General features: G+C 37.7%; 2 protein-coding genes across 4 annotated transcripts; one reads left to right on the top strand and one right to left on the bottom strand.

Annotated features, from left to right (window-relative positions):
• Window positions 1-1,861: 1,861 nt before the first annotated feature.
• On the top strand, window positions 1,862-4,585 carry LOC113355269 (probable protein phosphatase 2C 34). 2 transcript variants are annotated; one of them, XM_026598092.1, is made up of 6 exons: window positions 1,862-2,150; window positions 2,340-2,608; window positions 2,766-3,074; window positions 3,443-3,560; window positions 3,671-3,894; window positions 3,997-4,585. In XM_026598092.1, exons 2-6 carry the CDS (start codon window positions 2,345-2,347, stop codon window positions 4,189-4,191), a joined length of 1,110 nt encoding a protein of 369 aa, XP_026453877.1. In that variant the 5' UTR covers window positions 1,862-2,150; window positions 2,340-2,344; the 3' UTR covers window positions 4,192-4,585. The 2 variants fall into 2 exon arrangements, with proteins under 2 accessions (XP_026453877.1, XP_026453878.1); XM_026598093.1 differs by having other exon boundaries at window positions 1,862-2,149; window positions 2,337-2,608.
• On the bottom strand, window positions 4,164-9,843 carry LOC113355268 (probable E3 ubiquitin ligase SUD1). Of its 2 annotated transcripts, XM_026598091.1 has the most exons (6): window positions 7,185-7,627; window positions 6,787-7,104; window positions 6,382-6,539; window positions 6,122-6,285; window positions 5,879-6,025; window positions 4,164-5,574 (listed from the first exon to the last, which is right to left on the bottom strand). In XM_026598091.1, the coding sequence occupies exons 2-6, from the start codon at window positions 7,068-7,070 to the stop codon at window positions 5,182-5,184; spliced, it is 1,146 nt and encodes a 381-aa protein (XP_026453876.1). In that variant the 5' UTR covers window positions 7,071-7,104; window positions 7,185-7,627; the 3' UTR covers window positions 4,164-5,181. The 2 variants fall into 2 exon arrangements, with proteins under 2 accessions (XP_026453876.1, XP_026453875.1); XM_026598090.1 differs by lacking the exons at window positions 4,164-5,574; window positions 5,879-6,025; window positions 6,122-6,285; window positions 6,382-6,539 and adding exons at window positions 8,756-9,358; window positions 9,505-9,843 and having other exon boundaries at window positions 6,963-7,104; window positions 7,185-7,385; window positions 7,495-8,154.
• Window positions 9,844-10,950: the final 1,107 nt, after the last annotated feature.

Consider the following 10,950-nt stretch of genomic DNA (forward strand, 5'->3'; position numbering starts at 1 on the left):
ATTCTCTGTATAATTAGGTCCAACCTTTCAAATAATTCGGCTTGATTAATCTTCGGTCCGACAAATCACGATAGACTTTAGAGATATACTTTACTGCATCAATATACACTTTTACAGATATACTTTACTCATCCTAAATAAAATTTTATCAGACTGAATGAAGAGTAACTAGAGAAATGAAATAAGGAAGCCACGAACAAATAACATCAAGGTTTTCTCTACGTGTTTCTACTTTCCAGTGTGAAGTACCAAAATTCCATTTGTAAAGCTAGCTAATTTCTATCTTCTTCTTCACGTGGCTACTTATTCTGCTTGAACTAACCCCAATTTGTGCATAACTATATAGCCTATATCCACCTAAAATAGCTAATAAAAGCATGCATCCATGGCCCCCGTCAAACAAGTAAGTGACTGAATATACGCAAGAAAAATCCTAGTAATGTTGTTAGTCAAGTAATGGATTCTAATGCCATAATTGGTAACAATACATTTTCTTCTCACCATGATTTTCTAAAGTTGAAAAACCCTTTTACCTAAACAAGAAACTCTATCGTATAAAGTCCAATCCAATCCCCCTGTTGTTGTCATAAGTGACTCCATTTTGCTGATTCGATTCTGACTCAGGTGCCACCAAATTTGTACCCAACAAGCTGTATGTCACCAAAGAAACCAAACAAAAAATTATCATGCAAGGTGACTCGGAGTGCAGTCCAATGAAAGTAATGAGTTGCGGCCTGCACATTCTTCTCGCAACCTATCAGTGCGTAACTAACTGGAAAATAGCTCAGTTGGCCAGAAGACCGACTCTTCCTAAGAAATCCTCCCAAGACCCTTTTTTACCTTCTCAAGTTTCAAATTTGGTCCAAAAGTGTTTTATTTACCCCATCAATAATTGACATGACATGTGATACTATTGATGCACCTTCATATGCAGGTGCCGCACCAACAAAAGTAGTAACCAAATATATCTTTATGTCACAAAACATGATCTTGAGTCCAAACGATAAAAGATTTGCCAACTTTATTCATATCATAAAAAAAATCAGTTCCTACCAAATAATAGCGCTTCTACCCATAACCAGCTCAGTCTTTTGTGTAGTCAAGTTCAACAATCTTGTTTTTGTCTCCTAGAGATATAAACGTGTCCACAAATATCTCCATTCATTTATTTAATATACACCAACCAATAAAAACCTTAATTACTTTATGTTAATACCACTTATTCTTATTCCCTCCCTCCTTAAATGACACTGTTCATTGACATTAAAGATCTTAATGGTGGTTTATGCAAACCCTAATTTTATACTACTAACTAATTGTGATTTTCACACCTCTTTGCTTTTTGCTCAAGTGGGAACATACTAACTTACTAGTCACATTTATACTCACATCAGTAATTGAGCCGTAATTTAAAGGGTGTCTGGATTTTGGAAGCAGAAATACTAATTAAGTCAGAAGCTGTATTTTTCTTGTATTATTTAAACGGATTGGGACCGTATGACTTGTTTGTAGAGTACGTAATTATTTTCAAAATTTTACCCGATGTTAATGTGCTCACCATCCATAAATTTCTAATCTTTGAAATGGACTCTATTGAACAGAATGTCATAATCCGAGAATCATGGTAATATCACAAATAGCTATCACGTAATTATTATAGCCGTTAAGCAGAGATTAGTCTTTTGTCAATAAATAATAGTCTAATTTATGTTCGGTGGGATATATTTTACGTACTCGACAAAACCAAAAATGATACTATTATCACGTAATCTTAAGACTGTTAGCTTGAGATTAGTCTCTCTCTATCTGTAATTAAATATTAATCATAACCCCATTAAATAGAGACTCGACTTTTCTAAAGGTTTTCTGAATTGCACCAGAGCCTTAAAATAATAGCTTGAAAAGTACACATGCAGCATACTGAATTTCTTTAACAATAATTAATTTTGGTTTCTTCCTGTTTAACCATAATATAAAAGAAGAGAAAGAATTCAGAAGAGAATGGAGATTCAGAGTCAGAGATCTGAAGTAGTACTTCAGCAGCATCTGATGAACAACTAGTCTCAGTTCATCTAAAAAGCTTCATTTTTCAGCTCTGTGTGTGTACTTCAGATTTTGCAGAAACAATTCATATCCACACAAAAAAAAAGGTACACAAGGAAAAGAAGTTACTTCATTTTTCATCTCTGTGTACTAGAATTTTCTGAGTTTTCAGTAAGAATTCGATTGTTTCTATGAGGAATTTATGATTTAGAAGTTGATAGGTATTATTTGTTATTTATTTATTTTGTATATTTTTGGATTATAATTTGGATTTTATGATGATTTTTGAGTTGCAGGTCAAATGGGCAAGTTTTCATCACTGTTTGGTGGATTGTCATGTAAGAACACTAAAATGCCAGAGTCATTTTACATAAAGATAGGGAAGAAATGTGTGAACGATGTTGGGAAAGAGGTGTTAAGATCAATGATTAAAGAAGCTAAGAAGAATGAATTGATACTGAATTCTTCGGGTGTCGTTGATGCGTGCGGTTCCAAGAATTTCGCTTCCGTTTACTCTAAGAGAGGGATGAAAGCCGCGAACCAGGATTGCGTTCTAGTATGGGAGGTACGAATTTTATCTTTTGAGCATTTTGATCTTGTAATTTAGTTGTTTTGCCGGTGAACATGATTTGCTCCGGTCACCGGTTAGACCCGCAACACATTCCATGGTTGTTTGCTTGAATGAGATGATAAGGTTTTTTCTTGTTTTGGGTGATTGATAGGAATTTGGATGCCAAGAAGATATGATGTTTTGTGGAGTGTTTGATGGGCATGGTACATGGGGTCACTATGTATCGAAACATGTAAGGGATTCCATGCCATCATCATTGTTAAGGAATTGGCAGGAGACCCTTGCTGCAGCTTCAGATGATCCCAAGTTTGAGTTGACGACGGATAAAAATGTTCGGCAGTTCAACATATGGAAGCAAGGATACTTGAAAACTTGTGCTGCTGTTGACCGAGAGCTCAAGCAGCATCGTACTGTAGATGCATTTAACAGCGGTACCACTGCTGTGACAATTGTCAGACAGGTAACCGGTTGTTCATGTTTGCACTTCCTTCTAGTATATCTGTTGTTTCGTTTTCGGTTAGAGCTAAGCAGTGAATCCGTCGTCATGGTTGACCGATATGAGGTGTTTTGCTAATCTAGGCCATCTACTTGATTTTTGTTAGTCCTTGAATTCCATACGAACCGATCCTCAAACTTAGACAGATCTTTAGAAAATTTGCAACTTTGCTCAGTGTAGCCATTTGAATTCACTTCGTTTTGTATACTTGAGGAATAGATTATGCAGCCTCCTGAGCTCCTTTATTGGAAATCCTTAAGCGTTTATGAGTTTGTTAAGTTCGGACGGGATGGGAACTGATAAAGTGAGCTTCTCCTGATTGATGTTTTTAGGGAGACAACATCTTCATATCGAATGTTGGAGATTCTCGTGCGGTGTTAGCAACGGCTTCTGACGATGGCACGTTGGTTCCAGTTCAGCTTACAATGGACTTCAAGCCAAACATACCACGTGAGTATCTTCTTAAGTCTTCGTAGTTTCACCTCATACTCTAGTCCAAGTTTAAGTCATTCAATTTCTTCCGTCTTGATATCTAAATTCTCTTCTTCTTTTTTTCTCAGAGGAGGCAGAACGGATAATGCAATGCAACGGAAGGGTGTTTTGCTTAGACGATGAACCAGGTGTGCATAGAGTATGGTTACCAGCTGAGGAAAAACCTGGATTAGCAATGTCAAGAGCCTTGGGAGATTTCTGCGTCAAAGACTTTGGTGTTATTTCAGTTCCTGAAGTCACACAAAGGAGTATAACCAGTAAAGACCAGTTCATTATCCTTGCCACGGATGGGGTATGTATAACAATCATTCTAATTTCATTTCCCTCTTGTTCCGAGTTTCATATGAAAAATGGTGCAAATTTTCGTAATTTGACTCTGATCTTATCGACTCAGGTATGGGATGTCATCTCAAATCAAGAAGCAGTTCAAATTGTTTCTTCAACACCGGATAAACGGAAAGCAGCTAAAAGAATAGTGGAATGTGCTGCACGCGCATGGAAACGTAAAAGACGAGGAATAGCTGCAGATGATATTTCTGCTATTTGCCTTTTTTTCCACCCTTATGCGTCCACCGTCTCTAAAGTCTAAAGTCTCAAATACTGTACTAAATTGTAAGCTTTAGGTTAGGCAATTGTCTGGGTTAGGGCCATGTTCCCATTCTATGTCACTATTCAGAAGGCAAAAAGGGCCTTCAGTCTCAATGCCATTCCGTGTCAGTAAGAAGGCAAAAAAGGGCCTTCAATCTCAATGCAATTCCGCTACTTCGGACTTTTCTGTAATGTCTGCTGTATTCACTCCGACAGATGCAGCATTGCTTCTCCACTAATGATGTATGTTCTCTGCTGCATTTTACTTTAGCGGTCAGATAATGCTGCTACGGGAACTCCTTCCAGATTGTAAAAACGAAAAACTATCTAAAGACTAGCTAGCTGAGTGATTGAGGAATTGCCCTGATTGCCTTTTTCATTCCCTCTTCCACTCACTTCATTTACCAAATGTTGATGTCCCCAAAAAATTTCTCGTCATTGTAAGCTTTACTGCTTCAGTGCAAGGTTTAGCCGCTAAGATGTAATGTCGTATTATAGTCTCGGGCAATTCAATGGTTTAGCAAGGTATTACTGAAAAGAAAGAAGAATGCCACCACCAATTTGCCTGAACAAAATGCGATTACCAAAGAAATGCGCAAGTTACCAAGTCCGACACCCAATCCAAGCTATATATAATCAATATCCTGCTACAATCAGTGTTTTGCAGCACTCTAGTACAATATGTTACAAAAAGAAAAGAAAAAAACTTCAAAATGAGAAGCAAAATCCTACTCACTAGGCAAGGCACCCCAACTGAATATTTACAAGCAAATCTGTGGAGCCTATATAAAAATCTTAGGCAATTGAATCAGTTGATCTTCTCTCAGAGTTACCCCGTCAACAAAAGAACTATACCTGCCGAGAAAACAAAATAACATAACAGCTAAACAGCTCACCTTTAATTTTAGGGTATCTTCCTTGATGACGCTAAATCAAAATGTATCTGACAGACTAGTATCTTTGAGACTCTGATAACCATCTCAACAACTTATCAAATCTCCCTTTGGCACTCCGATGCTGCTTCACCAAAATTTTGCAGCCCCAAACCAGAATAATGGTCGTCTCGCATAGAATTGTGAAGGTTGATGATCCAAACAGGAAATCTTTTGGCACAGGAAAACAGTACAATTATAGTCACATAGACTAACCAAGTAAACTGATAGACAGTTGAGTTCACTATGTGCGAGAACCCGAGCGAGGGGACTATCCATCTGGCAATAACATAGGGAAAACAGAGAGACATTGACAGATTCATAATGATTGGGATCAGTAACTCCTGCAGCATCCAATTCACTGAAAGCTTCACGAAACCAATACCTCTCACCCTCTCTAACTTAATCCGCCAACTTTCATCCACCAGAACAATCCTATGGTTCAGCAAAACCTGTAAACGCAAATCAGACGATACAAATGCTAAGAGATATGCACCCAATGTAAACTTGTCACTTTATAAGTCTTTTTAAATATTTAAGTGGATTCTAAGACTTTGAGAGCTATGTGTATATCAATGTAGGCAAATACTAGAGTTTCATGCTCGAGATGCTTTTTTGATGAATCAATTAGGCATCAACCCCAGTTTGTCCCACTCATGGAATACGTTTATCACATTTTCAGCGTGAGCACCTCCATCTAAAGCATCACAAGACGCTATTCAAAAGTGATACACGGTGAACAGTTATAGCACATACCAGTGTCCTCCACAGCTGAAAGAAGAAGAACCCCACTGCCCAATCCTGATGCAAGAGTAAAACTGGGGCTTCAACCACCAATGCTCCAATTGGCAGCATGAAACAAAACTCAAACAGAAGCCCGATCAACAGTGGAATAACAATGATCTGAAACCAAAAGACAAATATTAACATTAGGAATCAGATCCTAACTAGGATTTGCCAAGAAAGAAACGGAAAAAATCTACTGCATCAATCCCATACCCAAAGTGATGATAGAACACAACTCTCCGCGATAAGACAAAGCAACTTGCAGATATCGCTGAACCGTAAATGCGCTTTCCCTGCTTTAAAATGCTCAATGAAGTATCTTGCTCCAGTGAAAGAAGTCCAGATGCAACAATTTCCGAAAAAGAAGGCATAGAGATCTAAGGAAAGAGCCGGAAGCTTAGTGTTAATAATAAAGTTCATCTAAAAAGCATGAAATGAGCAGAAAGTATGATGCCTACAAGAGAGTACATTACCGTTGCACTTGCTGCCATGAGTTATTAGGAGATTAGAAATGGAACTGAACACTGCACGTCCTAGTTGCAGGGATACTATTATCATGGATGAATTGAAGAGCAGCAACGTTATCCACGCGAGAACGACCAACAACACAACACGATGTACAAAAGTATAGCTGCAAATAGTCGAGAGAATCCAGTAGAAGTAAGCTAAAATCTGATGCAGAACACAAGATACAGGACGAGGCGCATGAATATACCATGTATCACCAAATTTGACATTTTCAAAGCAATTGCTGAACATGCTAGTCACTATGAATATCTTTTGACAGAATGTATTCCACACGTGAATATGGTAGACATTAAAATTCTCTTCAGGTACTCAAACTCATAAACAAAGGTTACAAAATTGAAATCATTTACCCATTATCAATCGCATCACTTGTATAGTTTTCCACACCATCAAAATTCTGTGAGGTGGAAATATTGTTGTTTGGATCTTGACCAGCAATGAGTCCATCGTGCAATCCGACCTGCTGCCTTTCTACTTTCACTTTCTCCTGCCCACCAATGTCCTCAGGTCTAGAAGGCAATAAACAATTTAAGCCAAGAAAACTGCAAACTGCAGTAACCCATTGATGGAGAAGAGCTTCCACTGTTCCCCACAGTTCAATAGCATAAGGCAAGCATATCTGAAGCAGGAGCATGACTACAGGAATCTCAGTGAATGGATCAGGTACACTGCAATTTCGAAATAACCTGGTTAAATATTACTTGGCATAACAAACAGAAATAAGAAGTAGAAAATGTGGTTCACTTACGAAATATGCAGTGGGAAGATGGTTGGTGCTAACCGGATGGCCAGTACACCTGGAAAAATATACTAGAAATACTATCAAAATGCCATTAACGGCAATGGAGAATAATTGACTAACTTGCACCTCATCGATAAGTACACCTAAAATGATGTCAACTGGATCTGCTAAATCATGAAGAAAGCATAGAACTCCTCTATGCAAAACCTGGACAATTCGTTAAAGGTAATTTATCATCAAACAACATAACTACACAAGAAACTGGTGATTACACAACAAAAATGTTAATTTCATCAAATGGGCTAAAGAATAATACCCTTCGAACTTGGCTAATAGAAATGTTTATCTGGCACATGTATATGATTCCTACCACCCAATGCATTGAAGAGCTTAATAAAGGGAATTTGGAAAAAAATTCTACCCTATCAGAAATTGACTTCCCAAGCATTGTAATGGTACAAACATCTAACCACCAACCATACACCAAAGGAATAACCCCAAGATGAATTATCAAAACGAATGAATTTATCATTGTAGTAAGGAATTTCCTCAGATAGTGATGTATCTTTGATGCAACAGTCCTAATAGGGATACCAAGGCAAACAAAGACCAAAGGCGCAACGACCATATATCCAGTAGCAAGAGTAATAACAAAATATAGGCCTGAGCTTCGGTACACTAAAAGTGGCTTGCCAACATTGCTTAAGGCTTCTCCCGGTCCAGTACTGTTTGCAGTCAAGGTTTCAGCAACCACTTCTATAGCACATGAAAGCAGGTCGTTATTCTGAATTTCAGCAGATAAATTTGTAACGGCATGTGATGCATTCTTCAGTGAGTTATTTTCTATATAGAGTGCTGATTCTATAAATGGCATGAAAATCGACGAAGCCTCAAAGAAAAGCCATGAAAGACAATGCAGAGTAATTCTTCCTAAGAAGAAGGGCACCCGTATCAGCACAACATTGGTGATCAGAAACTGCAAAGAGAGCAAGAGAGAGTATAATTTTAGTATTATAATGTATTAATCCTTAAACAAAAGATGCGAGAACAGTCATACAATTGCACATAAGTATTCTAGTTGTCCTGCAACAAATTGCTCATATTACTTGATGGATGCAGAAAAACGTTCATGCTGAGATAAGCGAAAAAGAAAGGGAAAGTGAGACCATATACTTGGGTCACAATGATACAAGACTCAGAGAAAAGCGAGTACAAGTTGCTCAATGTCTGGTCCGACAAAGATAATAGAAGCTCACATAATAAACCAGCAATAGTTTGAAGTCATTCTTCTTTGTAGTAGGAAGTTTCCGAAATGTATAACAGAATCATTCACCATAATAGAACTAGATATATCCATTTTTGTACTATATGGCATATGCTTAACTTATCATGAAAAAATCTTGAACTTTTCCAGTGAGGTAAATTTCCATTCTGGTTCAGCACCTATACTGAGTCCCTAGGAAGCAACTCATAAATCTATATGGCATTTTTGTACTATATGGCATTATCAATTGAAGCTGACATTCTTGGTACTAGTAATAATGTAAATAGAATGGTAAAAACGGAAAGAAACTTACGTATAAGATACTCCCGACCATATATATACCAGTCCTTCGTAGAGGAACATCAAGCCTGAGGCTATTAATCATCACTCTATGAAAATACCGAAGAAGACGAGCTGCCAACAATTTTAACCCCTTTACCAACAATCTTAAATCTGCAAAATTATTGTCATTTCTGACACCAGCAATAGCTTGCGGTTCCCCAGCATCTTCACCAATTTCATCAGCAATATCATCATTTTCATTACCTGGTGCTGGAGCCCCAACCTCCCCATCCTCTTCATCTTCTCTTATTAATGCAATGCCGAACAACCACATCATATATAAAACATGGCAGATTACCATGCCATACAACCAGTTCATCATAGGAGACATATGACTATGAACTAATAACTCTTTTGCTTCAGAAAGGCTACTTGCTAAACTCAAACGCCACATCCAAAATGCAAGTAAGGGTACCACAAGGTGTTGGTGAAAAACTGAAAAACAAAATCTCACACAGAAACGCAGAACAAGGCATGCTTTCACTGAAATCCCACCCACAAATTCTCTGAGAGGTAGTCTTGTTGGAGTATTCTCAGCATAAACACGATATACAGAACATTTATGTTTACAAACCTGCAAAAAACCATTAGTCTACATAAGAAAATAGCCCATATTTCATCAAAGCAATGTGTTTTCTAATTTCAGGACAGTTTAAAATAAAACCCTAACCAAGAAATTGAATCAGAATCTGAGAGAGAGAGGGGAGAAAGAGTGAAAACCTCGCATTCAAAAGTGTTGCGTTGCTTCATCCAGTGAAGGAGACATTTTGGGTGAACAAATTTCATACTCCCAGAACAAGCACAAGGATACTGAAGTGGGTTTTCAGAATCTCCAGGGCTATGGCAAATCCTGCAAATCTTCTCCTCTTCTTCTTCTTCTTCCTTATCTTCTTCTACTTCCTCTTTCGTGCTCATAGTTTCTCTGGTTTCCAACCCTCTTTCCATTTTTAGTCTCTCTTCAGCCTCTCACTGCACTTCTGTTCTTCAATAGGGCACTGTAATTACTCTCTAGTCTCTAGACCCTCTACTGGTGTGTGGGAGCTTTTTTCTTTCTTTTTCTTTTTTTTTTGTTTTTTTTGAAGGAAAAATGGATACCCTTTTGGCCTGCTGTTTTCCCACCATTTTATTTTATTATCACTGTTGGTAAGAGCTCGTGTGTACAGCGCTCAGTACTCAGTAGTCAGTAGACTCAGTACCCAGTAATTTGTCTTTTAGTTTCACCTTTTCATTTGAAATGTCTGGTCATATCCGACTGATAAAGTCAAGGAGTAAAGTTTTAGTCGAGGTCCAGTGACCCACATGTCCTTTTTTTTTCCTAATCAATTCCGAGAAAATTATCGTTTGGTCCTTTTTAGGTGGTCTTTTGTAGGGGTGTAAATTCGGGCAGGCCGGGCCGCCCGATCCAAAAACTAAGACAGGCCGGGCAGGCCAGACTTAATATTTGTGAGCCCATAAACAAATTCAGGCCGGGCAGACCGGGCAAAAGTAGATAATTTGTTACCCAAAGACCGCCCAAAGTCCGCTTTTTATACGGGCAGGCCAGATCGGAACGGACAGGCCACTATTTTGAATATTTTTTTTGAAGTTTAAATTTTCAAATGAATGATATTAAATTTACTTATTTTTAATACAATATCCTTTCCTTTCTGACATTGCATACCGTAAGTGATAGTATTATTTTATATTTAAATTACATTGTCAAATTTTTAATTTTAGCCTATAATAAATAATTAATTAGAGTACAATAAACTTTTTAATAAGAAAATATATTACCATTAATGTTTTGAAAAGGTTAATTATAAGTAAAAACAACTATATACTTTATTTTTCTTGACACAAAATTGAAAATTATAAAATTGTAACTTTTAAGTCTTTTTAAGAGGATATTAAATGATTAATAACACATAGAAGGCTTTCAGGCCGGGTACCAAGACGGGCATAATAATTAATTGCAAAGCCCGGGACCGTCCAATAAATTAATCCAGGCCAGGCCGGGTGGCCCATGACAGGCCATGACGGGCTTTGGGCTACTTCGGGTACAGGCGGGCTCAGGCGGGTACATGCAGGCTGAGTATTTTCGGGTATTATTTACACCCCTAGTCTTTTGTCTGTTTAATTCTTTGGGAAAAGGGAAACTTAGGCGCAGGCCCAAAAAAAATAATATTT

The sequence above is a fragment of the Papaver somniferum genome, chromosome 3, assembly GCF_003573695.1.
Source record: "Papaver somniferum cultivar HN1 chromosome 3, ASM357369v1, whole genome shotgun sequence".
In the NCBI taxonomy this organism is placed as follows: domain Eukaryota; kingdom Viridiplantae; phylum Streptophyta; class Magnoliopsida; order Ranunculales; family Papaveraceae; genus Papaver; species Papaver somniferum.

What these genes read in the sequence shown, in the direction of transcription:
- LOC113355269 (XM_026598092.1), top strand. Translation starts at nt 2,345, where the DNA reads ATGGGCAAGTTTTCATCACTGTTTGGTGGATTGTCATGTAAGAACACT. An exon ending in CTGTGACAATTGTCAGACAG is followed by an intron (nt 3,075 to 3,442) that starts GTAACCGGTTGT and finishes TGATGTTTTTAG; the next exon opens with GGAGACAACATCTTCATATC. An exon ending in TTATCCTTGCCACGGATGGG is followed by an intron (nt 3,895 to 3,996) that starts GTATGTATAACA and finishes TTATCGACTCAG; the next exon opens with GTATGGGATGTCATCTCAAA.
- LOC113355268 (XM_026598090.1), bottom strand. Translation starts at nt 9,729, where the DNA reads ATGGAAAGAGGGTTGGAAACCAGAGAAACTATGAGCACGAAAGAGGAA. An exon ending in TGGTCGGGAGTATCTTATAC is followed by an intron (nt 8,155 to 8,755) that starts GTAAGTTTCTTT and finishes CTCTCTTTGCAG; the next exon opens with TTTCTGATCACCAATGTTGT. An exon ending in CTATTAGCCAAGTTCGAAGG is followed by an intron (nt 7,386 to 7,494) that starts GTATTATTCTTT and finishes CGAATTGTCCAG; the next exon opens with GTTTTGCATAGAGGAGTTCT.